Genomic DNA, 26,003 nt, shown 5'->3' with positions numbered 1-26,003 from the left:
GAACCGAGTTATCGTTGTCCCAGTTTACATTCGTTCCTCTTCCAGAGGATAGGGTGGGTGGGAGGTTGCGCTTTATACACTTTAACGGGATTGAAAAATCGATGCGTTTTACGGAGTCGACTTTCAATGCCCCGATAAGATTAAATTCGTTCACTCGCGGTGAAGCGAGGCGGGCCCTTTGGCCGGCGAGAATATTTCACTTATCAGAGGAATATTTCCTCGATCACGTTCAAGCGCAACCGCCCTGGAGTGTTTACCGAAGCGTTAGAATTTCCCTTTGAAACGCGGCTGACTATTTTCAGTCGGTCTATAGAACGAACGTGCCCGTTATTTCAGCCCTCGACTGATTTATTCTCGAGAGGAATGTCAGGTCTCCCTTATCTACGGTTCAGGGCGTAACCCGAAAGCGCGTCTAAGAATTCAGGCCAGGATTTTCGGCTGCCGCGATGCCGAATACACGCTGCGTCGTAACGGGCCTCGAAACTATGCCAGGCATTGTTAGAAGTAACCGCGAGAAGAAGATAAAATCAATGTTACCAAAGGCGGACAGTTAAAGGCGAAGTTCCACTCCCTAACGATACAAAGTGGAGGAGCAAGGGAACTTGAACTTTACCGACTATTCGGCAACGAACCACTTACTCTCGCCTTCAACCACCAACGCCAAGGGGCCCTTTTCATCGATCAGAAGGAAAGGCAGGCAGCTGGCGGATGGAAAAGAGGGACACAAAGGCTGGAATGCGGTCTAACGAGGTGCCGCAAGAAAACTCCACAGCCAGCCGAATGTCGCGTGGAATTTTTGGCGAAAGTCTATACACCGGGTGTCCTCGACGTCACGCGCGCATCAGGGAATTGAAAAGCGAGAGGCTTTCCAGCTAACGCAGGACGGAGCGAGGAGGAGGAGAAGCAGGGAAGAGTGGAGCGAGGAGGAAGAGAGAGAGAGAGAAGGGAGGGCTGGATAAAGAGGGGCATTCGAAAAAGAGCAATAGATAAGGTAGGTGCGGCAAGGGCCGTCTTGATAGGTCAGCGACCAAATAATATCCCGTCGGTGGCGGTCGGTGGGAGGCGGAGGAAGCAGGCAGCTGACTTTGGCGCCACTCGATTTATAGAGTCATAACCGGCGCCGTAAACGCGTTGTTACGCTTTTCCACGATATTGACGAGCACGAGGATCGATCATCTTTCACGTCGCGAGCAGATTCCCCTCGGAGGATTCGGTGCTCTACGAAGAAACAGGATTCTACACACGACTATTAGGGTGCTCCTTATTTTTCAACTTTAAACTTTGTATTGTCTGACTCTCTTAAAATCTTCTATTTGATAAAAAAAAATATCTTCGTGTTTTTTATTTGTATATTTTGATGTATAAAGCTCGCTCAAGGACTTTATATTTCGCATGTGCCACAAGTTTGGCGACTGCGACTTTCCATAATTGTCACTTGCCAATTTTAATGAAACGCGGCCCATATTTATATATCAGAATCCGAAACCATGCTTTTATCTATGCGGTTATCAACTTGAATATGTAGAATGTGCGTCAAAGTTTGCGTCTGCATCTGATTCGAGAGCTGCTGATGAGAGAAATTTAAATGTGCATATAAAGCCTTATGCCACAACACAATACAGTGCACACTCGTTATAAACCCGTTTCGTCTATGCGAGGTGTGCCCGAATTTTAATGTTATAATCTCACTTAAAAGTTAATAAAACTATTTCGTCCTCGTTGCAAAAATTTCTATCAATTTATACCAAAATAGCAATGTTTCAATGCCATTGAGCGACCTTTAATCCTTAATATATTTTAACACAAATTTGAGACGAAATTCTTTTAAACTATTTCGAAACTTCTGAGAGGAAAAATTTAATTTTAAGAAATTAGAAAATTTTAAAGACTTTGCTTTTTTATCATACATATAAGGACCACCCTAACGACTATGCCCACTAATGTCTCGAGGCTCGGAGGATCGCGATCTCCAGGGATTGCGTTGTCCTCCACTTATCTAGGAAATCGGTCGTCCAGCGCAGTTTCATGAGACCATTCAAGGATCTTCTCAAGCAGCACCAAGAGTCGCCTCGATGGTGGTTTGGAAACTGTGCCAAGCAGATTGACCGCGCCAGGAGGCAATTAAACGTTCACAAAGGATCCGTGCTCCCGGTGGAAGGACCGGATCAAGGTCCTGCGCCGGCTGGGAGTAATGGAAATAATTTCCTTATCCTTTCCCGTTTGTCTTCGGCCAGGCAGGAGACTCTATCTGGCCGAGAGCATTGGCAGACAGCTGTAGGCGTGTTGGCTCTCGCCAGACACAAAGAGGCGATTCGGAGACGTCTCCTCGTGACACTGTCGTTGTAACACAGCCACATGCGTGTGGAGCCGCGTATAAAGCCGTGTTCATAAGCCACCGCGAGGCTCCAGTCGGATTTCGGCCCGTCACAAAGAGCCGATTCGGCCTGCCCGGCGAATTAATGCGGATTACCGTTCACCCGTCCGCGTTATCCGTCGCTTTATGCAACCGATTGTGAGTTGAAACGCGCAGGCTTTTGTGCCGTGTTTTACTGCTGGCGATTATTGCGAGGGATACTATTTGATTCCATGGATTACCGATAGATCGTAGACTTGCGTCGAATTTTGCATGGTAGAAGCTTACACTGTGACGCGCAGTGGCGCACTCAGAATTTAATTTTGGGCGATCCCAGTTGAACGGATAAAAATATTGTTAAGAAATATTGAAATATTGAGAAATATTGTTATTGTTGAAAAAATTAATTAACGCAATTTCATTTAATGCGAATTCAACAGAATTCATTAGGTGATTAAGAACAGTTGTTTAAAGAATAAAATCCAGTTTTCTTTGCTTTTTACAAAGTCCCTTCTTTGGGTGCGCCACTGGTGATGTGTGACTGTAAAATGGAACTGTGGATTGAAGTAGAGTCTCTATTTCGAAAGACACAGATTCCAGGGGTTAAATAGCTTTATATTTCTTTTATTTTATTTGTAAGTGAGAATCATCGAACCGTGGATTCTTCTAGGAACATTGGGGATTTCGATGCTGAGTGAACATGTGGCTTTGAGGATTCAAATTTTAGTTTTCCTGACTTTTTCGAAAAATTCATCTCGGCTCTAGATACCTTCATCCACTTAAATGAATTCCAAGCAATTTCCCTTCGAATGAGCTTGTCGCGACTAAGAATAGGCTCCACGACTCGATCCTAATTCCGTAAATTTTTCCGCACACACCTGGCCGGGTTTTCCTACTCGTTCGCGACGCTGCCGGCGAAACGGTGACGCGGGTGTTCTCGAAAAGCGCGGATTAGAGCGTTAGTCACTGTTTGCAATTAGTTGGAGGAAGGTGTGCGCGACGCGCGCTCGTATCCGCTCAAACAAAGGAGTCCTCGCCGCGAGTCCCGAACGAAACACGTTCCTCCGGTTCTACGCGCGCATAAAGGAGCTCTCTCACCTAGCCGACTCCGCGAGAATTCCTCGACGACTCCGCCGTGGCATTGAGCCGCGAGATAAGCCTTCGAAACGGCGGAATTCCACGCGACCGCCGTTCCACGTTCATCCAAGCGAATTCTCCCGATAACGGAACACCATCCACTTCGCCCGCGGAGAGGAATCGGATATAAAAGCGAAAAAATCCTCGCAACATATCAGGCAAAGCCTGCCGAAGGAATCCACGAACAATATTTTCTGATCCGAGAGGCTTTTAATTCATGATTCGCCGATTTAAGCAACCGATAACGGTTCGATGAAGTCGCCCCGTGTCGCACAATACACCCGATAATTCTTATCGCTTCTAATCCCATCTGGAAAGTGATAATCGCTATCGTGACTAATACCGTTGAAAAGATACGAGGGAACAGAAATATCCGCTTGTTATGTAACTGGGATGTCTAAAGCCCGTTTATTTGTAAACAGAGAATAATAACTGCAGCTTCGTAATTTTCAGATCTACGAATAAAATTGGCGGGAAACTACGGGAAATTCGAATAACGTTTATCTTTCATTGGTTGTACCATATCTCTGTGTAGATCCAGTTCAGAGCGACGTAACAAGAGACTGCCGATTCGAAAGCCAGTGTATTAATCGACACGAGTCGAAGAATATATTATCTAGGCAATAATTCATCCAGGTAAAACGTACACTTTCAACTCGAAGCACACTGAAAGTTCTAGGGGACCGGTTCCGAGGACTTTCACGAGGGAGCACCGAAACAGTTCTTTGTGAGCAAACAGTCTCGTGATTAGAAGGAACGTGTACAGAAAGAAAGCTACGAGCAACGTCTATTCACGTTGAGCATGAAAAATGGCTGCGTTCGGATGAGAAATTAATTAATACCCACGTCTCTCGAAAGGTGATGAATTACCTTCCACGGACGTCGCCGTTGAAAAGCCAAACACTCGGGTCGAAGGGGAAGAAGCCGTCGAATATCGGCCGAGATTTCTCCCTGCCTTTAGACACAATGAGCACGAAGATTCTATTCGAGCACGGTCGAGTCTCGCGGAAGATCGTGGATGTTTTCGAAGGCTTCTGCGCAGCAAACCGAAAAAAGACCAATCGGCCCCGATTAAGACGCGCGGTGCGTTGCGCAAAAATAAATGGAGTAAGAAAAAAAAAAACAATCGCATATATATCGAGAGGTTATGGCGTTGAGCCAGTGCAGGCCGATGCATTCGAATGTGCTCTCGGCTTATGTAAGAGGACTGGCGAGAGGAATGCGGCGATTAAGTCTCATTAGGCGGCGCGGTGCGAATCGGCGCCGGTTGTTTGGCAACCTGCGGCACGATCGACGCTGTATTCGCCTCGGGAGGGCTACCGAAATTAATTAGCCGAACGAATTGCCGCCGCAAGGTCGTCGGCGGCTAATGAATCTTAATTGATCGTTCCTCGATGGTGCGTGCGTGTTCGTTTTCGTTCTGGCCGCAGGTGACAGTCGTTGGCAATTATACAAACGACGAGAGAAATTGTGAAGGAAGACGGTGGGGAATTTTTCTTAGAACGATTGAATTTCGTTACGGAAACCGTGACCGAAGATTTGAAATAAATTTTCTACTTTTCTGCTGCACAACTCTCGCAGCTGCAGCCGTGGAGTACGAAACGTTTCAGAGACCTTTAATTACCCGGAGGCATTCGCGACGATTAACCCACACTTCGCCATTTAATCGTCGCACCGTTCATTCCCGGCTCGCGATTGCATAAGGCCCGAAGGGTTACCTCGTTTCCTTCGGTCGATCGTGGATTCGAAGGCACGCCGAGCACATATCTAGTGGAGGATTCCGAGAAGGACCGACACGGTAGCCAAAGAAGCGGCGCGAGACGAATCGCTACTGAGAAGCGGTTTGTTAACCCGTTCGCGACTCTGCTACACGATTTGCGTCACCGTGTCGGAATAGAGCCGTAGAGCTGGTACGTTCAAGTGGCGGCAAGGTGCCGGGAGAAACCACGTGTACCGCGGACAGATCAAACCTCCATACGGAGCTGGAACAACACTCCACCTTCGCTCTGTGCCCCTTTCAGCGTCGAACATTCCAGGGGAGTCCTCTTTCGATCTTTTATTATGTTAAGTCTCGGGTGATGGACGGTGAAAGCGAGTACATATGTGAAATCTGTGGGAGTTGATTTTTGGAAGCTGATTGCAGTAAGGGGATCTTCTGTCTATCATAATAGAACTCCCTACTACACTGTAAATCTACGACCGGCGAACGAATAAACATATCACAATGAAAGTCTCTCGAGCCTCGTCACTTGAACACCACCTTTGCCCCGTTTCTCCATCGTATCAGCGAGCCTCTATCCAAGTGACATCCAAGTTTTTACGGGGTACTAAGATACGAAGACTGTGGCGTGGAATCTTTGGGGCTTAAACTTTGACACTCTAGAGCACCGGGGAATTTAAAGTGCGAGGATCTAACAGCTGGAGATATTAATTTACCCAGAAAGGCTCCCCATGGCCCCTTCTTCTTAAAAAAAAATAATAATTATGATTTTATCCACCCACAGTAAGGGAATCTTCTGTCTATCATAATAGAACTCCCTACTTCACTGTAAATCTACAACCGGCGAACGAATAAACATATCACAATCAAAGTCTCTCGAGCCTCGTCACTTGAACACCACCTTTGCCCCGTTTCTCCATCGTATCAGCGAGCCTCTATCCAACTGACACACACACACCTCCGAACCTCTGACTCATGAGTTACCAGCGCGAGCATCTTCCCTCCAATTCTAACTTACGTAATCCCAGTGACAACGACTCCCCCCGCCTCTTGCACCCGTCGCTTGATTCAGGGGGACCAGATAGGACACGGTTCCATTCATCTTCGAGCGAGAATCGCGCGCAACGATGAACGAGATCCACGGGGGGACTCTGGCTATTCCGATCACAAGCGATCGCGCACGAGCAAAGGCAGAAGTCATCACAACAGTAAACACCGATTAGTCATGCCGCAGAAGTTAGAAAACCTGACCTCTCCACCAGCAGCTGCACACACGCGAGCGTCCGTCCAGTTGCATCGCGACGGTGCCACCAGACAGCGAGGGGGGAAGGTCGATACGATCCTAGCCGTCGCGCGTGTCACATCGCGAGTGGTTTTAGCCACGATGATGTCACGCCGCTGTAACGGATCGTGATGCGCTCCTTTGATTGTCCGGTAGGTAATTATACACCACCGCCGAGAGCGAATCTCCCCGGTGGACCCAAACGGTGACGCGCGAGGAGTGACGCGGTGATTAGAGTCGCTGGTGCACAGGCCTCTCGCACGAGGTTCTCACCGCCAATCGAGGGAGAAGCTAAAAGTCCACTGGTTATCGGCGGCGAGATCCCCCAGATAAGGATTTCTGTTAATATTCTTGTTTCGCGACACTTTCTTCACTGGAAAGTTTAGGGGAAGTCGGATGTACCGGATCGAATGGTACGTATGATTCGCTACTGTGGGGTAGGGAATTGAAGGGGTGAGGGGTTCAGTGATATTTCAGATTTTTTGGGAATGGTGTGGAAGCTGGAGGACGGAATGTGGAGCCTCTTTCCCTTTGTGGATTTGAAGGATATGGTGTATACTTCATTTTGCATTAATCTTAGAAACTTTAGGAACTTTAAGGGGGTACTCTAGTGTAGATGGTAGAAATTTTTTTTTTTTTGCTTTATCTCGTAGTTTGTGGTGTGATAAATATATTTGTAAAGCGGCTTTTAGAAATTCGAAATATTAGCAGAGATGTAGAGGTCCAAAGGCAGTGCCTCCCGTGCGGCACTATTGTCTGTAAAAACTTTAAACGCGTTTCTCTCGAAACATGGTTTTTCAAGACGGGCGTTTGCGGATCTCGAAAACTACTGGATCGATCCAGTAGCTCTTTTGCGTGCACGTTCATAACATAACTGGCTATGGTTGGATGATCGGGCGAGTTTCTATCTTGTTAAAGATTAATATCACAGAAGGAAGACAGCCAAATTGTTCGTGAAAATCGAACAGTTTTACTAAAAATGGTGCCATTCTGCAAATTTTTATTTTTAGAAGGTCTCCGTGGTTGCAACCATAGAGACAACCATAATAAATCAAATAAACCTCAGTTTTTCCATTTCAGATGACTAGAACAGTTCCCACACTAACGCTAATTTTTTTGCAGATGCTTGCGACTGTATCTATGTATATATGCAATGAAAAAACTCAAAAAAATTCTGAGGGTTACTTCAAACATGCCTTAATATGCAGGCGAAACGCCAGATAGTATAAACTTATAGTTTTTGTGAAATAAATTCCCGAAGATGGCGTTGAGAATCGGGAAGTTACACTAGAGTACCCCAGATGGGCCCATGAATGCTGCACTATGTATAAAGGATCTGGCAGTTACTTTTGTGACGAATGCCAAAATTAACTATGCATTATTTAATAACATCCGCTTTGCCCGACTCTTTCATCCGCTTTGCCCAGGGGGGTAGGGCAAAGCGGATTGATTGACTTATTTGCGTTTTTCATTGTAAATAGGTTTAAATGTTTTAGTTATTAATTTTTTCCTCATTCTATCTAAAAGCTGATTAATTTTAAAAGATTACTATAATAAAAAATATTTCTCATCTCAATCGTATCTGTGTTATTTTTCTCACTAAACCTTAACACAGCCGCTTTGCCGGGCTTCCCCTACCCCCTTAAGAACTTCGATTTAGATCTCTGTTGAACAGCTTCGTGTATCAGCTCTGCGATCACTGAGTGAGACTCATAAGATTCGGACTTTTCTTAATCACTCCTTAAATACAGTATGATGTCACTTGGTATGTTTGTTCGAATAGTCACCGCGAAAATATGCGTAGGTAATTACGCGAATGTGCAAACGTATCGTGTTTTATGATCTCGATAACGGGACGTTCCAGCCGGAGCTGGATCCTCGCGAAGCAAATTTTGTTGCAAAGATAAGCAATCTTATAGAAACTCCTCCCCGCAGTTTCATACCCGTGAAAGAAAGCTACTTACAGATTTTAGAAAGGTCCCTCTGTTGCCCTTGTACAGCAGACTGCTCTGCAATCTGCTCCCACGCTTGTGCAGCGCGTTCAGGCCCCTGTCCACGCTCATTCATAAGCTTTTTTCACTTAGCTCCGCGAGAAACAATCAAACTACACCTGTCTGGGCCCTCCAGCTTCAGCGGTCTATCGCAGTGTTCGTAGATCCTCCAGAAACCACGCGATCTATGGATCCTTTCAAAGAATAACACTTCGCGGATCGCGAGAGTGGCTCACTTTATGTCTCGATCGGACTCTGAGGGTGTTACAAATCAAATGAACGTTAGAATTCACGTGTTTCTTCAGGCAACACTTAGCAATCGATCTTTCGCTGCGGAGGAAACTCAAGACAATTTTCATTCACTTGTTCAAGGAAAAATTGCAAGTGTTCCAGGGGATTTCAGTTGGAAAGTAGAGAGTTAGAAGGAAGAATCGAAAGTAACCGTTTGGAAGATCAGAAGATTCCCTCGACGAAACTACGTGCAGGTAACGACTTCGCCGAGACCAGGGCAAACAGGTCGATACCGATCGACAGATTGCGTCTGCTATCTGTAGTTTCCAACTGACACACAGCCGCCCTAGCGGTGACAGCTGTTCAAACACGAGGTGTTTTCCTCGCGAAGGAATTCCGACGATGCAGGTAAATGGGCCTGGAAATACTCGGCACCCGACAACTTGGGTAAAACCTCACGATTCACTGTTCTTTTTTTAACGAATGTTGAAGCAGCGCCTCCAACGATCTTTCTAAATCCTTGATCGACAATGAAACAGCGATTCTACGAACGTGATCTAAAAAGATCCAAAGAGACCCGTGAAAACTTAGCGAAGCCTCGGATAAGACATCACCGACGATTACGGAATGAATACCGAGGAATATTAATTAAAAACCTGGGAGACCTAAAGGTGTTAATAGAAGGTTAAACAGGCTAATGAATTCTGCAACGAGAATTCAAAGAAACGCAGAAGGAGCTTCGCGACGGAGGATTCAAGGGGTTCAGAGCGAAAGTTCCGAGAAGCCGCGCGTGCGAACGAGAATCGAGAATCGGTAGTGGAGAATCGACCAAGGATTCCCGAGAAATCGTCGAGCAGCAACGCAAGGTACGGAGACACTTGAACTGCTTTATCTCTCCGCGCGTTATCAGTGGGCGATACCCATTCGTCGAAAGAGACCGACCGATAGCGCGGAGGAGTACTTTCGATGCGGGCCTCCGATTTTGGCTGCGCGAGTCGTAGCTCGCGAAGGAAATCGAAACGTCCGCTTCCGGCGGGAAGTCACGTATGGAGCGCCATAAGCGAACGCGCGCGGGTCGCGAGGAATGCGCGGCAGTCTTTGTCTCCTGCCTGCCTTCCAGACACCACTCTTCTGGTGCATCTCTATGCACATGGCCACGCGGAAGTGCCAGACGCCTGTTAACGACTGTTACACGGCCGTCCAGACCGAAAACTTCACGCGACACACGCCACCTGTGCCCTGACGCTTTAAAGAACAGTGACTGACTCCGGGCACAATTCAGCTGGGGGATATTACAGCATTCTTCTGATCTCCCAAGAAGATGCACAGAGGTATCGATAGATAACGCTTTAAGAGCCACCTGTGCCCTGACGCTTTAAAGAACAGTGACTGACTCTGGGCACAATTCAGCTGGGGGCTATTACAGCATTCTTCTGATCTCCCAAGAAGATGCACAGAGGTATCGATCGATAATGCTTCTATTACTCAACAGCGAAAGAACAATCGGAGATTTTAGCCAACCGCTTGACACCACAGGTCCTCGCCGCAACTCACTTCCACGGGAATCATGCAAATCACTTGATTCCACTGACACGACGCTAGATCGGATCGCACGGATCATTCACCACGACCCAGTCACTCGGGGCACTCCTCAGCTCTGCGGAGCCAGCCTGACCGTTCATCAGACGGGGAGATCTGTTACGCCACGAGCAGACGTCCAGCCGGCGAGGATGATCAGCAGGGACCCGCGACTCGGATCGGTGGCAAGTGACTCTGAGATCGCACGCCACGGGACGCGACACAAGACTAGCGACACGCTCGATCCCTCCTCGCTACAAATACCCGTTATCAGCGCGCGGCCGCGCTATCAGGGGGGCAGCCGTCGCGTGCAACGAGCGCCGTTTCGCGACGGTGGGATCGGATGGTTTCCACGACGGGGCCAAGCCTGATCGACCGGGGCGGGGGAAGGTGGGACAGGTGGAGGGGCACCTAATCGCGCGCGACCAGGTAGCAGGCAGCCGCTTCCGAGGAACTCGATGATTCACCGGGGGACTCACGCTCGAGAGGAAGAAGGGGCACGAGCAGGAAAGGTGTAGCCGGTGTCAACGAGGCGGAGGAGGCTTCTTCCGAGAAGCTTCTCGAACGCCACCGCCCTGAATGATAGTTTCTAAGGAGGCAATCGTGTGTTAGCTTCAATTGGACTTGTTGGAGATCCGTCTGGCTTTCGTCGACAAGCACGTTTTCCGACACTTCACCCTGTCCTTCTTGAGATAACCATTGAAAAGCGTGGGTCTAAGTTCGACCTTCGGTACCCTCACCCAAGGCGAACCGATGGGGGCGCGAAGCGTTGTTTCGGTTTTTCCGCAAGTTGAATTTTAGCGGCAGTCACAGAGCGTTCAAGCAGTTAGAGCTCGTATATTTGTATTCACTGTAAACCTCCATGTACCAGAATTTAGAATATTTGCTTTCGAATAAACTTAGCGTTTAAATTTTGAACGAGAGTCTAATTTCCTGGTACACAACAGATTAACTGTAGAGGATGCTTTGCACGCAGGTTTACCAGATTCAAAAATGAAAAAGGAGGACAATCTAGTCTGAAATCGTTTGGAGAAGCTGCATTTCAGTCAGAGTTGGGCAACATGTAATCTAATTACAAATTACGATTAAAATGTAATTGCGTAATTGATTACACATTATTTTCTGTAATCGTTAATATTTAGATAGTAGACAAAATTCTGGTCAGCTACCTAAATTTGGAGAAACGTATTTACAAGGCTGAGAGGAAATTCCTCACACTTTCTTGGAGGTATTGTTGCTAAAGCTTCAATCTCCGTTGAAACGCTCTGTACATTGTCCATCAAGGAACCATCATCTAATCACCGTTCCACGTTGTTTTTACACTCTCTCTACCCACGCCCACAGAGCAGGCTCCATGAATAATTAACAGCTACTCAGATTGGAGACCGCAAAGGTGATTCAATTAGCGTTTCCGCGAATACTGAGAGCCAGATATGGTTATCGTTGGTTCCTAGCGAGCGGGGCATTAATCCATCAATGTCTACACAGAGCTACGTGCAATAAACTTCAGAGCGTGTTACCTTCGCGGTGGTACTCCTCTCCTTCGAGATTAACTCGAGTGGGTTATAAGAATCGATGCGGATATCGATCGCGCCCCCTCCGATCGCTCGCCGGCCATTCAGAGCCGGACGGAGGAGCGAGTAGTCACTGGTCCATTCATTGGGCGATGATGTAACCGCGCAGCGTACTATAAGCGTGAATTGAGCGCGAACCGAGTGCAAGGGATGCGCGACGTGCAACGTACGCCGGCGAGGAATCTAATTGACATCCTTACCGCGAAACTCGAGGGTCAAATTTATTTGTAAAGCCACGCTGCCATTCCTACCCCCTTCTTTTATTAGTTCTGCCCGCGGGTTAAATGAGTTTCGCGAATCGCCGCTCGCTGGAAGTCGTTTGCATACCACGAGTTACCAGATCATCGCGAAACAGAGCTAGAGTTAGAAGAACTTCAGAAGAATGGAGAGACTTCATGCCCGATCAACGTTCTCGAGTTGAAATTGGAAAACGTTTGGAGCAGAGACGCGCTGGTCCGATTAAAGCCGAGCCCGCCGGCTGGAACGGATCAACCTTTCCCGGAAACCGCGCGAGAAGCCCTGAACTTGGACTCGAGAGGAGCGATTAGGTGTCGCGAGTGGCGTAACTCGCTCGAGTGACTCACTTATGCGTCAAGCGTGTCGCGAATCGCGACCAATGCTCCAGCTCTCCAGATGCCATTTGACCTCCCCGCTTCTAGAAGAATCATGCACGATTAGGGAAAGTCAAAGAGTACTTTGTTGACGACCGCGGAGCAGTTGTAATTAAAGCTATGCAGATACACTGTATCTATTTCCAGGAAGTGCAATTCCTTTTAGAATTATCTCGATGGCAAGTAGAAAAGTCTGTGATAATTCGGCCGCGATAAGTCTTAATGACGAGAGCACTGCTGGCGATCCAGTATCAGCAATAATTTCAGCAAACTTCCCGCAGAATGCCTGTTGCGTCACCAGTGTGTTGCTGCTCCGTGCTCGGAATGACTCCGCTTGCCAAGAGGCCTACGAACATCTCCATCCCGAAATATTGCGATAATGAAATTCCTCGCGCGGGGCCGATTCCCCGGACAATCTGGCCGGCTCTAATGGCGTCGTAAATAACGTGGCGGGAGTGAGTGAAGATTAAAAGACTTAAGATTAGAATATGCCTGTGGTTCGATTGGGCCGAATGTTTCGCATAGCGAGTGGTGCGTCGAACCTTGCCAGCCGATCTAGAGATCGCGGGCTTCCTCTATTAGGATGCCAGGCATAACTTGCAACCATCTATAAGAGGATACGGGATTCCCTTTCCCTGCTTATCGAGCCCCAAGCTCGACGAATTTTTCAAACGAAAAAATTCTTCGAGTGCTTTCCGCGATAGCATCTGCTTCCTTCCCCCAACGATATTCTCTGCTGGTGGAGTTTTTACGGGGCACTAAGATACGAAGACTGCGGCGTGGAATCTTTGGGGCTTAAACTTTGACACTCTAGAGCACCGGGGAATTTAAAGTGCGAGGATCTAACAGCTGGAGATATTAATTTACCCTGAAAGGCTCCCCATGGCCCCTTCTTCTTAAAAAAAAAAATAATAATTATGATTTTATCCACCCACTGTAATTTTTCCCTCACAATACTAGACTTAGCCCCTTTTTAGTAAATTTCAAATTCATTTTCCCGACAAATTTGGCCCCCGCGGAAAGCTTGCCACCTGGGTTTTATTTTTTTCTTTAAATCCGCCACTGATCAAGTTCCCTAACCCCCATCTTTGTCTGTTTGGAAACAGTTTTAGCTGCCCCTAGTGCCTCTAAATATCGCAATGCAGGAGGGCCAAATTGGTTTAGCGCGAGCGTGCAATTGACCGGCCCTCGGAAGATCAAATTAACCATCCTCCATGCGTCATCGGGGTGAAAAACGGATCTACTTTCTAGGTAGGTGTGCGTTGCCCTCGTCGCGTCTAAATCGAGACGCACTTCAATCTACGAACGGTCGATGCAGCCCCTGCATCTACGCACAAACTCGTCTTAATGTACTTCACGGTGCCAGTACACTGCTGCCAGTGTTACGCGGAGGCTGCTCGAGCCGCGGTTAATTGGGGAACCTGCAGCGACTGGGAAGCTACTTATCGTGGAATCGAGTGCCTTCAGAAGAAGATTTGACGCAGCGACGCAGTACGTTCTGCAGAGTAGATGTCTAACGAAAGCTACTGCTGAATAAAGTTGCGCGATAAAGATTCAACGAAATGCCGCGAAGAGAGGATTAGAAAGCCGTGACGCACCGCGAAACAGGAAGAACGATAAGGAAGTTTACGAGGCGCGTGACGAGCCTACCGGAACTACTGCACAGCGACTTCGGTTCGATCTTGATCGATTAGAATCTTGGCAACTAACCTGGATTCTTAAAACGGCAGGTACGCTGCATAAAGTTTCTCTTATGAATTTTACTGTACCTCGCATCAGAAATCTTCATCGACCCTCCAGTGTGAACCATTGAAAAAGATTCAGATAACAACCCGTTGTGTCCGCGAGATATTTCTTCAGTATTTCATTTCGTTATAAATATTTTTGTCAATAAAGATTCAGTGTAATAGATTCCCTGCGGTCTAAAAATATTTTTCTATTAAAATATCCATGCGTTCCTAGATTTGGAGATGCGGGCCTGTGGTTTTAATTTACGCGTGCACTGTGATGTTAAAGAAGCCAACCAGGAGTTGAGGCAAATAGAATTCAATCATTTGCATCTAATTTTAATTAATTGAGTCCCTTCTACAACACTGTTAGGAATTTGCAAAAGATTCTCCTGTCGTGTCTGTCACCTTGGACGATCGAGAAGTTCCTGCATAATTCCCATCCGCTGGAATGTGGTTTCGCGAAAGACGCGGGGCGAAGACGAGCTATCCGCGACGCGAGTCATTTTCGTGAGACGCGTGGTTACGTGCACGCACGCGTGTCCTGTTGCAGTCTCTTTTCTCACGATGGCGGCCGAGTCTCCAGTATGATTCACGCCTTTTATCGAGCCACTTAACGCGCGTGGTTTTCTCCCGGCTCGCGATAAGAACCGCGGCGAGACGTGCGCGGAAACAGGCGTCAGTATTTTTTTTGTGTCTCTCCTGTTATGGCGTTTTACGCGACAAGTGGTTGTTCCGTCTTCCTTCCGGCTTCCTCAACGACCGTCAGATGTAACGAAGTGACACACCGCTCGGGAACGTGCGCATATTTGATACGAGCTAGGCACTCAACCTGCTGCAGCTTCTGCGATGTGTGTTCGCTTTCAGGGCGAAGACGCCGTAAAAAGCATTAACCCTTAACTGGTATCCTGGGGTCGCTCGTGACCCCAAGCACCCAAAGTTCGATTGTACAATTTTCGGTTGTCTAAGTTGGTAAACTGAATTTCTAATTAATTTTACAATAATAGTTTAACTTTCTCCGCTTCTATTATTTTCTACATTACCTAAGAAGAAAATATTCGTAGTGGTTGCTCTAGTGTCGACTTTACAAATTTCTACTTCCTTCTTTATTTGGGGTCTGCCACGACCCCAGTATACCAGTCACGTTTGCCAAAAACAGTATACCAGTTAAGGGTTAAGAACCCGCGCAATTTACTCTAATTTGCATAAACTGTAATATCCCGAAGTGCAAGCAGGAGCTTACAACGCAAACAATTTGTCTAGCAATACTTATAAAGCTCCTATGTATATTTCCAAAAGTAAATTAAAGTCCCCAAGTGACTTCGCTAAAATTCCAGTATGTAAGTAGTAGGGCTTGCTACGAGCAGTCCTCACGCCCTCAATTGTGAAGATCCACGAAGCAGCCTCCCACGGTCTCGAGGCAGAAAATAAAAGGACGAAGAGGAACCCTGCAATCTGCGAATGGAGCGTCCCACGAGAGACTCAAGTTCGCAGGTGATCATCGAGCACGAGAGTCCGAATCGGTGAGTCACTCGGCACGCGTGCCTCCGCGAGACGCGAGAAGAGCGAAGAGGAGGCGGAGACAGCTCCGCGAAAGATCGGTGAATCACCTTCGCCGGCGCCCAGTCGCTTATCTGAGACTTTGAAAATTGATTGCGCGCGAGCAGCGACAGCCGGTCGCGGAAAACTACAGCCTCGGATACTCGTTATCTGGATTGGAAAAGAAAACAGCACCGATGCAATTAGTCAACGGCGAAATAGCGCGGCGATCCGCTGATCGGAGCTCGTTACTGTAATTGCCACCGCGAGTTCCTTCGGCGATGAACCGTGCAATTGGAACGATCGGGCGACTATCGGTGGAAAGTGTCAGTGGGCGATTGATTTTCGAGGGAGGAGAATGCTTTTACGAGTTTCCTGGCATTATCTCACCGCGGAGTCCGCGATTTTCCCGCTCAAGAGCGCTCGGGCGCGCGGACGCATGAACGAGCCCGGCTGGATGAATGGACGAGACCGTGAATCATTCGAGGAGGAAGTTCAAGGTCGTACGTTACGATAGAGTGTCACGTGCTTCTGTAACGCATCGCGCGTTATCAAGAACGCATTATGCGTACGGTCAGTCGGATTCCTTCGGTCGTTAATGAGATTTCTTTCGAGGGAAAGGGGGTCGACGAACCCACGGTTGAGGTGTGGTCAGTGGTGATTCACGATTACGCGGTTCTAGATTCTAGGGTATAGGTGCTCTTTCGAGGGTTCCCGGGATTGTTGATGCTGGTCTTCGCACCTGTTTTCTGATATTTGTGTGAATTTCTGTTTTAATGGGGAAGGGTGTTTTTGCGGGTCGATGGTTTGTTTAGGATAGGGGTGCTATGTACTTTGGGAAAAGTGGAGGGTGTAGCCTAGCTCGTCCTGTGCTAAAACGCTATTCATTATGGAGTTCTAGCGTTTCGAACTAAAATTCTGTGGCGAGCGGACCGCGCCGCAGCAAGTTCCAGAAAACGCAGCGCGTCGGAATAAACGGTCGCGAATCGCGACCTTTTCTCGCCTCAAAGTGGGGTAGAAGACCTTAAAAGTTGGCATCAATTCATAGGCGTCATGAAAACTTGTGTTAATTAAATAACTGAATCAAAAACGATTATTTTATAGTAAATAAAATAAACGATTCCTCTTTTAACCTTATTTAATAAACTATTCTATATATTCAGTAACACAATCTGTGAAACTGTTATACATACACGATAAGTGCAACACCTTTTTTAATTTTTGATGATACGGCAATGCCAGTGATCATGTTAATGATTATGTGAACTAGCATCGCTGTCATCAAATTCATTGTCAGATTGCAACGGTGTAGTATGATCATCACGCCTTATAACTGGAGGCAATATTTTGAACCGATTGCTGGTTATTACGGGATATGAATTTAATTAAAAATGCTTAAAAATATCCTGATTGCAAAATGACATTATTCTCATGAACTGGGAATCTTTTTAAATAACTTCAAATTTTAGGGATTCGAGCTAAACCGAGCATAATCTGAAAGTTAATCTCAGTTCTTTGATAATCAGAGATGATAACTGTGCAAACAACAATGCTCGATCGGAGTTGGAAGTAAACTAAATGTTTAATTGCTTTTGCACATCAGCTATGGTAATTAAGGTTATAGGAGGCAATTTTGAATTAAACTTTATGAAGGTATTATTAACAAAAAGTAATTAAAATAAAACACCTGAAATTGACGCGTTCATCGCGAAACAGAAGTTTAAAACACAGAAGACAGTAAAAATAGCTGCACAAAATCGTTCGATAAATCGCTTGAAATAAACATGTAACGGAGCTCCTACAACCAACTGTTTTTGACTCGGGTAAGGAAGGAAGAGTGTAGTAGATAGTGGATATACGTTTCATTCTGTGCACATATTTCAACTATACCACGGATAAAAAATCAGATGTGTAAACATTCTTTTATATGTCGAATTTTCGCCAACTTTTTAAGGTTTTCTACCTAGCGGAGAGCCTTTCGAGTCTCACGAGAGCGAGCGACGTTACCACAACGATATTCCAAATGAATAGATATAGTATTTACCACCAAGCGCGTTAATATTTTTACCGTGCCAGTAACCCTACAATTCTTTTACTTTCTCTTTTAAAAACTGTTGTAGAAACAATCCTCCACCGGGAGCATCAAACTGCACCCAAAAGTGATCCACGGGGTGTTTACCCCGCCCGACGGCGATGACTCGCGCGTGTTCGCGGTCGATCTGAATCGAGAATCCGTGGGGGCACCGGGGGGGGGGGGGGGACGAGCAACAAGAAGTTCGGTTGAGTCACGACGCTCTGGATCGGTCGGTTCGTGCATGGAAACGCGAAGAAGCGACGGGGACGTGGCACGAGAGCTCCCATACCGGGGTCCGTCCCCTTGGCGAATGCCGATGAGTCACGAAAGAATTCCAGACGTGCACACGGCCAGCAGCCCCCCTTTCCTTTTTCTCACCTCTGGGTCAGTAGACGGTTACCCAGGAGGTGGCTGGTATTTGGGATGCCGATTTCAGAGCTGACACACTGGCAAACGGATCCTCGACGGGCTGTTCGCCGACTTGGCTTTTGTTGGGCAAGTATTCGTGTCGAAGTGGATATCTGATTGATAGCACTGTTGAACATGACATTCCAGCCCATTCAGATGTGTACATGTCATTCACTGTTAATTAGCAAAGATTGATTGTCGTAAGTCGAAAAATCTCTGTTCGGACCTGGTGCAATGTTAACTTCGTTGGTGAGTTTATGAATGAAAAGTTATCGCTAAAGGGTGATCGTAGGCGTCAAATGCATGTCTAGACTGTACTATATTAGCGTGATAGGATGCACCAGGGAATTTTTTCAATGCTTTTTAGCTACACGAGGAAGAATGTTGCAGATTATGTTGGGCCTGAGGGGTTGGTTGCTCGCGAAGGATACAATTGTGCTTGCGAAGGGGGTGAAACGATGGTTTGAGGAACGACTATGTATCTGCAGATGCGCCTCTGTAGGTATTTATTTCTGCCATACTAATTTAGAAAATCATCGATATTTTAACGCACAGCAATTTCTGGAAAGCTTTCAGTTGAACAGCTTTGTATTTTCAAATGAACTTTCTATTTGCAGTGGGGTGGAAATCATGTTTCTCTGTGGATCTATCAAAGCACTGCGTCTATTCCAGTGCCGTGGCTCGGTGGAAACGCGAAAAGGAAAACAGGGTTCTCGATCAGGTTTCGCGAGCGCAATACGAGCGATACGAGCCAGATACGCGACATATGAGTCACCGATAGGATCGCGAGCCCCGTGAAAGTAGAATGCTCATCTCGTAGCGATTGTAGGTACAACATGACAGGACTAACGATCGGTGCACCGTTACAACGACCAGACAACACCAGCCAGTGGCTCTCAGATCACCGTAGTCAATTTCTTTGGAATGCTGCGCTTCTGTTAATCTCTAGAATCACTAACCAAGCTTCAGTACCGATGCTTCTAATTATTTCTCCAAGACAAACGTGTATTTCATCTAATTAATATCGAAATTAAAGATCTGACACCAAGTATAATTAAGCGCAGAATATCTAAGATCTTAATGTACTTGACTCTAAATAAAATTACCCACTTAATGGAAAAGTCTGCTATGATTTATTATTCAACTCACTGTCAAAAGTTATCCCACCATTAGCTTCATTTTTATCTATCTTTCCTTTTTTAACTTCAATTCCAAAATTCCTTCCACATCTCCCCACCCATTCAACGTGGACCATCAAATCCTAGAGACAACCTAACTACTAATTTCCAGTAAACTTGCTCCATCCCACATAATGAATGCGAGAAGTCGCTTGCTCCACAGACACGTCAAAGGCTAAGGCGAGTCAAGGACTCAGTTCGCACATGTTTCAGCAACTTTCGTTGCCCCCATGAATGAGTGCCCACAGGAAACACCCAGTGGAACGTGCCTACCTGCGCGTCCCTCCCAAGTGTGCCGATTCAAATGGAAATCTCGCGGCAACGGTGTCAGAGACTCACCTGAAACACAAAGAAATGGGATTCGTTAGTTACAATTTAAGGTCCGAGAGCCTCGGAATTAGAATGTGAAAGGGGAAGGCAGTGTGCGGGGTCAAGGGAGCTTTCAATCACAAAGACAGGTCCCTCAAAGGTCCACCGAGTCACGCGAGCAGAAAACGACCTCCACGAAGCTAGATTCCATCGGGCGACTTTCTGTCGCGAGCCTCCTATTTCACCAGCTTTTTTCACCCTCCCCGATCGATCGAGAGCCGGAATTCGAGCTTATTTACTGCCTGCCGCGGCGTTCCAAGTCCAGCGGGATTAATGTACGCGCTAGGTGTTTTGGAAGACGAATGTACGTGGATGCAGCGCGAGAACGCTAAATTAGATTTCCACGGAATACGAGGGCAGAGGAAGAAGGCCCGCGGTGCAACAAAAGAATCTTGAAAAAAAAAATAGAAGCTTCTCGCTTACAGACACACGCCAGAATGAAAACACCAGTGGAAAGGAAGAACCGAGGGTAAAAATGGCCAAAACGGAGCGGCGTCCGGGCCAGCGCGCAGAGGAAATAAATGAATGAAAGAAAGAACCCCGTCGAAAACAAACTCCGCGGAACGGATATTCTTCAAGGATTCCTAAACAATTCTGCTTCGTTGAAACGTCAAAGTGGACGGAGGGGTGGGTGCGCAGAGCCGGCGAAGGGGAGGAAAAGGGCGCGCGTGGGTGTCGGTAATCAGCGACGGCGCCAACTCGAGTGGATTATCAACCTGCGAGTCTGGAGGCCAGCCGACGTGAGTTCGCGGAAGAGGAAGAAGGACGCGGTGAAGACGGGACGAGGAGGCGAGATCTGTAAACGGCGCGATGTAAATGACCGCGGTGGTCACGCTCGATTACGTCAGGCGTCGGTGTGAGTGCACCTTTACGCTCGCGGAAGAGAGGCGTAACGCGATACGCGCCGCTGGAAAATTGCTCGGGCAATTTGCTGGCGAGCTGTCGCGACAGGAAAGTCCGCGCGAGCTGCGAGGATGGGGCGACAGCTTTCCAGGATCGTGGGTAATCTCGGGGGTTTCCTGTTGATCGACGCTGGGGGATCGAGAGGATCGGATAAATTGAATTGGATAAATTGAAATTTTTCGCTAATAATTTCCGCGCAAAGTGGAAGAAAGCGCACATGTAGAATTAAATGAAAATTAATTTCGTAGGAGAAGGGAATACTTGTTGGCCACGGAGTTAGGCATTCTTCGAATAAAAATTGCGAATAAAATCAAGTTATTCGATAATAAAATCGTTACTTGTTACTTTTAATTCGCTATTCAAAATACAATTTGCCCAACTATGGCTGACCAAATCATTCTGGAAAATTAGAAAAACCTGAGTGTTCGAAATGCCGAGGAAACTGTTATCTTGTATGATCCCCCGTTCCTCTTAGATTTCCGCATGCATTTAGGTCAACGCGTCTCCGATCGCGCTCCAGAACGGTGCGCCAGGAGGGTGAGTGAAACTCCCTGGCAAAAACCGGCGGCAAGAAACCGCGGAGAAGTTAATTAACGCGAGTTACGGACACGTCCGCGTAATTGCCGGCAGGAATAGAGGGGAAATATAGTTGCAGTCGATCAGCGGAAAAGGACACGCGGTTTTTTTCCCCGCGGCGGCTTTTCTGTCGGCGTCTTTTCAAGCCGCGCAGACATTTCTGTCCGCGCACCGAGGATTTATCGAGGAAATCTGTAATTGAATGGCTCGTAAACCGTTACGAAACGAAACGTATTCCCGTGTCCAATTGTTCCAGCAAGTGAAAAGCAAAAAATACTTCTCGCGTGCAAGGAGCCTTGTGTTGTTATCGTCTTTTAGTTAACTCTCTAAGGTCTCTGCCTACTTCTTCGACCTACTTGCAAGCTTCGTTCATACACAGAGTGGTCAGAGACGGAATACCTAATTACCCGCTACGTTGTTCAAGGTACAGGCAAAAGATTGGCAGGAAGCTCGAGTGGTTTCGTAAGGCGTTTTTCTCAATCGTAATTAAGATCATCTATAAGCAGTTTCACTGGTCGCTTGCTGGGAAAAATACGTTGCTAATGGAAAGGGGGGCGAAAAAAGTATCAGTGCAACGGGCAGGGGATTATATAAAATTCATGTGGATAGGTGGCGGCTTCCGGTTGCCGTTTCCAACGGACGATATCGTTCGAGGTTGCGGGAACCTCGAGAAAAAGCAGCGCGAATGGGTCGGGGGTTCAGGTGGTCGCCAACAGGGGGTAAAAAAAGCGAAATGTAATTAGGGCGGATGAGTGCAGCGGGATGCTAATGAACCACCTAACGAGCGGATACGAAACCATTTCTGTCGTTACAAAGTATGATGTAGGTACTATAAATTGCGCTGATAAACGATTCCCCCGTTCGCAAGGACGGGGCCATTAACTGTCTTTCCGTATTAATTACACCTAACTGGGACAATTTTGCGGAACACCTTAACGTGTACATCGTCCGTCCCATGAATATTTAACGGTCATTAGATACCGAACGGGTTATCAAAAGAAATTGTTTACAGATTATGATCTTTTTTATGCTCGTCGACTTTTTTGCTAAGCAGTAGATGGTTACAGTAATACCCGACATTCCTAGCCTCCGCTCCGTAAACGCGCGGCGGTTTCTCCCTCGAATCAAACGTAAGCACGCGCTGCTACAGAAAAGGGCAGCCACCTTTCACCCTTCGCCCAAGCGACTCGCATTTCGCGCCTATTACTATCTCCCAAACGTATCATCTTGCGAGTGACGGACTGTCGAGGCATCGCCTGGCGCACGTGCATCCTCGAGCACAGTGATCTAGCGGTGCCCATTGTTCATCGGGCGTGTAATCTTAGCGGCCGCGCGATCCCTGTCGTCTCGCGAGGAGGTTCGCTGATGCGTCAACGCCGTGACATTTTCGCTTCTTGCTTACGCGGCGGGCGCGGTGCTTCTTTAAAACGTGGGGCGCAACGCCGCCTGGGGCACGGTCTCCGTGACATTTCTCTGACAACAGAAACACGATTCGACGGAGCGCAACGCGATACCCAACGCCAGCGGGAAAACCAGGCGCGAAATAGCGAGGCTGACAATTCGTCGGCGCATCGAGTGGTAGAAAAAGTAAAATAGGGACTGGAATTAAGTGGATGCAGAGGGAGGGATGTTTAGGATTGAGATTTCGAGTGGATGTCGAGAATCGATGGCAAATGTGCTATGTGCTTGCAAGGTGTAGGAGGAGTTAAACGTAGTAACCTGAAGGTACTGCCGCGCGATCTAGGAGTGATTAAAACTGGAGTTTCATTGCGAATCAGTGGCGCACCCCGAAGAAAAAGGAAAAAGGGGATTACTGTAAACACGACTGAAGTAATTCAAGAGCTTTGTAAAAAGGAAAGACAGCTGGATTTTACTCTTTAAATAAATTTTTATAATCACCTAGCGAATTTTATTGAATTTGAATTAAAAATACTTTTGTCCCTTCGACTCGGCGCCCCCGAGATTAAATCCTGAGTGCGCTACTGTTTTCAATAGATATAAGAACTCCTTACAGAGTGTATAGTTCCCCAGAACTCTAAGCCAATGTTCTTGCTCCAAGTTATCAATGAAAAGTATCCCCAATTGCACAAAAATGATTAGATAATGCAGTGATACGGCTCTCCAGCCTCGAATATATAACCCCACACGATTACGCGATACCGTTACCGACAAACCTGCAATGGTGCACGACCAATGCGTCGCTATCAAAGGAAAACGCGGCACTAAGTATTCGACGAGCACCACGCGCTCCGAACATCGTTCGGAATGTATAATTAGCACCGACAAAAGAGTCGAGACACGTGAAAAGCTCGCGACTCCTAATCCCGCTGTATTTTTCTGCTCCGCTTCTCTTTCTCCGCGGAATGGCGCGCGCCGGAGGATAAATAGAATTCCACGACGCCCGAGGATCGTCTCGGCGCGTTCGAGCTATCGTTGCACGGCTGAGGGGGCTCGATTAATGGGATCACCAGCCGCGTAAATAATTCGTTCATTCTCGCTCGTTCATTCATCCGCAAGCTGTACGTTTCTCATCTCCCTGGTAATTACTATTGTGCTAGCGCCCCTCTCTCTCTCTCTCTCTTTCCCCGTCGAGTGTCTCAGCGTGGCGCATTATACGGCGGCAGATTAAATGCATCCGGTTCGACGTTGACGCGCGCTGCTTTTGTGAAAGTGTCGTACAATTTCGTCGCGCTCTTGTGAAACACCCCGCCGTTGGATTTCCAGGAACTGCTTTTCAGCTCGGTCGAATTATTTCGCCCTCATCCCGCTGCTCAATGCCGGGTGGGAATTAACATTGTTCTTGGGAGGATCCTCTCCGACATATTACTATTTTTATTATTATTAATATCGACGGGAAACCCTTTAGAATACCCCTGTGCTACTCGGCTTCGCCCGAAATTTAGATTCTGATTTTATAAAAGAAAAATATTTTTTTTTAGTTTTTTTTTTGTGAAAATACTGGTCACATTTATCTGGATTAGCATGAGACCTGGCTAGTGACCCCAGAGTTTACCGTCCGAAAGTTTTTAGGCGACAGACAAACACACAAACATACGATACACTTTCTGCTTTATGGTATAAGATGATGACTTTGTGATACAGCTGCGATATTTGTGGAATCGAATAACGAATTTTTGGGGATCTTTGAGTGATCTTAGGATTTGGATTAGTTCTCCTCTTCGAGAATTCAAGACTTGAATATTGTGGGGCTCGATTCCTCCAAATATAGTCAACTGAAATAATAGTCATACACATCTACATCGAAGCGACGAACCTTCTACCCCCTTCAAAAGGGTGCTGCCACCACGTTTTCACAATAAACACGCCACCATCCCGCCAGAAGTTAAACAGCTTCTGCCCCAAAATGCTCCGGCAGACTCCACGTCCTGCCGAGCGACCAAAAGTCCCCGGCGGTCCACGAAGAGAAAGGATCCGCTCGTGTGGCACGAGAGGGGGCCCGTCGTTCGTCTCCCAACTCTCGGCGATTTAGTACCAGTTACATTTAACGAGCAGCGCTGTTGCTTGATTGTCTCAACGAGGCGACTCCTCCCTCGCCCTTTTTTCCATGCTCACCTCGAAAGGAGGGCCCCATGGTAAAAGGGAGCGAGCCGAAGGCGACGCGAGAGAAAGAGACCAGTCGAGCAGAGAAACACAGGGGGCAGGAGGGGGCGCGGCGTGAAAGGGAGAGAAACAGAGTACACGGAGGAGAGTAGCCGCCCACAGCGAGCGGATGCTGGGTCGACAGGGTCACCTCTCTGGCAAAATGAATCTTTTATGCCTCGCGCGCTCGCTTTTACTGCGTCCTCGGGTACGCGCCACTCCGTTTTCTTTTTCAGGCTGGACCAGACGGTAAACGATTAACCAGAGCCGATCTTGCACGCGGCACAGAGAGTCGGGTAACAGCGTTCACTTTCAAACGCGCGACGCACCTATCCTTACGGTTCACCGTGGAGTGCTCACTTCGCCCCGAAGCTCCAAGGTGATCGTATCATCCGAAATTCAACAACGCAGCCTCCCAACTACAGGGAATGCCGATTTCTCTCGACTCCAACGATCCTACGAGACCTAAACGCCTAGGAATTCAATCGCGCTCCATGGTTTATCACTAGCAAAAAGCATCGAGTATGTTCGTTAGAGCGACATTGATATTAATGCCACTTTAACGACCACGGAACGTCCATTTCACGAAGGCGATCGTCGCGTGCCACGAGCGCCGACGCTTAATTCAATACACAGTCGGTTTTCGAACGCGCCACTTAGCAGGCCCACCGCGTTGAATTCCCCCTCGAGGGGGATAAAAAGGGGCCCGGGAAGAATCATACCCGTCGTGACTAGCCGCTCGTCGAGGAGTACCTACTCGCCGCTACGTTCTGCCATCGGAATATTGGCTACTGCGAGATGAGTTTGCGGCACGTGCTGTAAACAAATCCCCCGAAATATCCATCCATTCGCGAGTGAAATATGGTCCCCCGATGGAACACCTTGTAGATACCAGCGAACACGGTGTACGGGTGGCTTTCGGGGCGCCGTTTCCCGCCATTTATCGGGGATTAGCCGCGCGCACGAGCCGTCTCGGCGGAGACAAATTATTGCCCGCGAAACTGCCAACGATCCGCTCGGCGGGTGCGATAAAAGCGAGCGGAAAAATAACGAATCGCGGAGGAGAGACTAATGAGGGCCGGGGGCTGAATATCGCGGCGGTGCGCGCGGATGAAAACTGTGCTAAATTTAACGGGGGACCTAAATTCGTCG

The 26,003-nt window shown here is 47.5% G+C and overlaps 1 protein-coding gene and 1 long non-coding RNA gene across 8 annotated transcripts in view; one reads left to right on the top strand and one right to left on the bottom strand.

Annotated features, from left to right (window-relative positions):
* The window catches only part of Sarm (sterile alpha and armadillo motif), a 109,613-nt gene that overhangs the window by 20,818 nt on the left and 62,792 nt on the right, over window positions 1-26,003 (bottom strand). For 2 of the 7 annotated variants that reach the window (XR_013086203.1, XM_076817926.1), the window contains exon 1: window positions 6,229-6,327. The exons of 4 other annotated variants lie outside the window; for them this stretch is intronic. Coding sequence is in view for 2 of the 3 variants with exons in the window: in XM_076817926.1 (XP_076674041.1) it covers window positions 6,229-6,312 (84 nt within the window). In the remaining variant the exon portion in view is untranslated. Of the gene's footprint in view, window positions 1-6,228; window positions 6,328-8,456; window positions 8,692-26,003 lie in introns of those variants that run through there. One more of the 7 variants, XM_076817927.1, reaches the window with a different exon arrangement.
* Window positions 17,770-19,419, top strand: LOC143372116 (uncharacterized). Its single transcript, XR_013086211.1, has 3 exons — window positions 17,770-18,474; window positions 18,593-18,723; window positions 18,843-19,419. It is a non-coding gene; the product is annotated as an uncharacterized LOC143372116 (long non-coding RNA).

This window comes from Andrena cerasifolii, chromosome 8 (assembly GCF_050908995.1).
Source record: "Andrena cerasifolii isolate SP2316 chromosome 8, iyAndCera1_principal, whole genome shotgun sequence".
In the NCBI taxonomy this organism is placed as follows: Eukaryota; Metazoa; Arthropoda; class Insecta; order Hymenoptera; family Andrenidae; genus Andrena; species Andrena cerasifolii.
The sequence above is the reverse complement of the archived record's forward strand: the minus strand, read 5'-3'. Positions and strand labels throughout refer to the sequence as shown.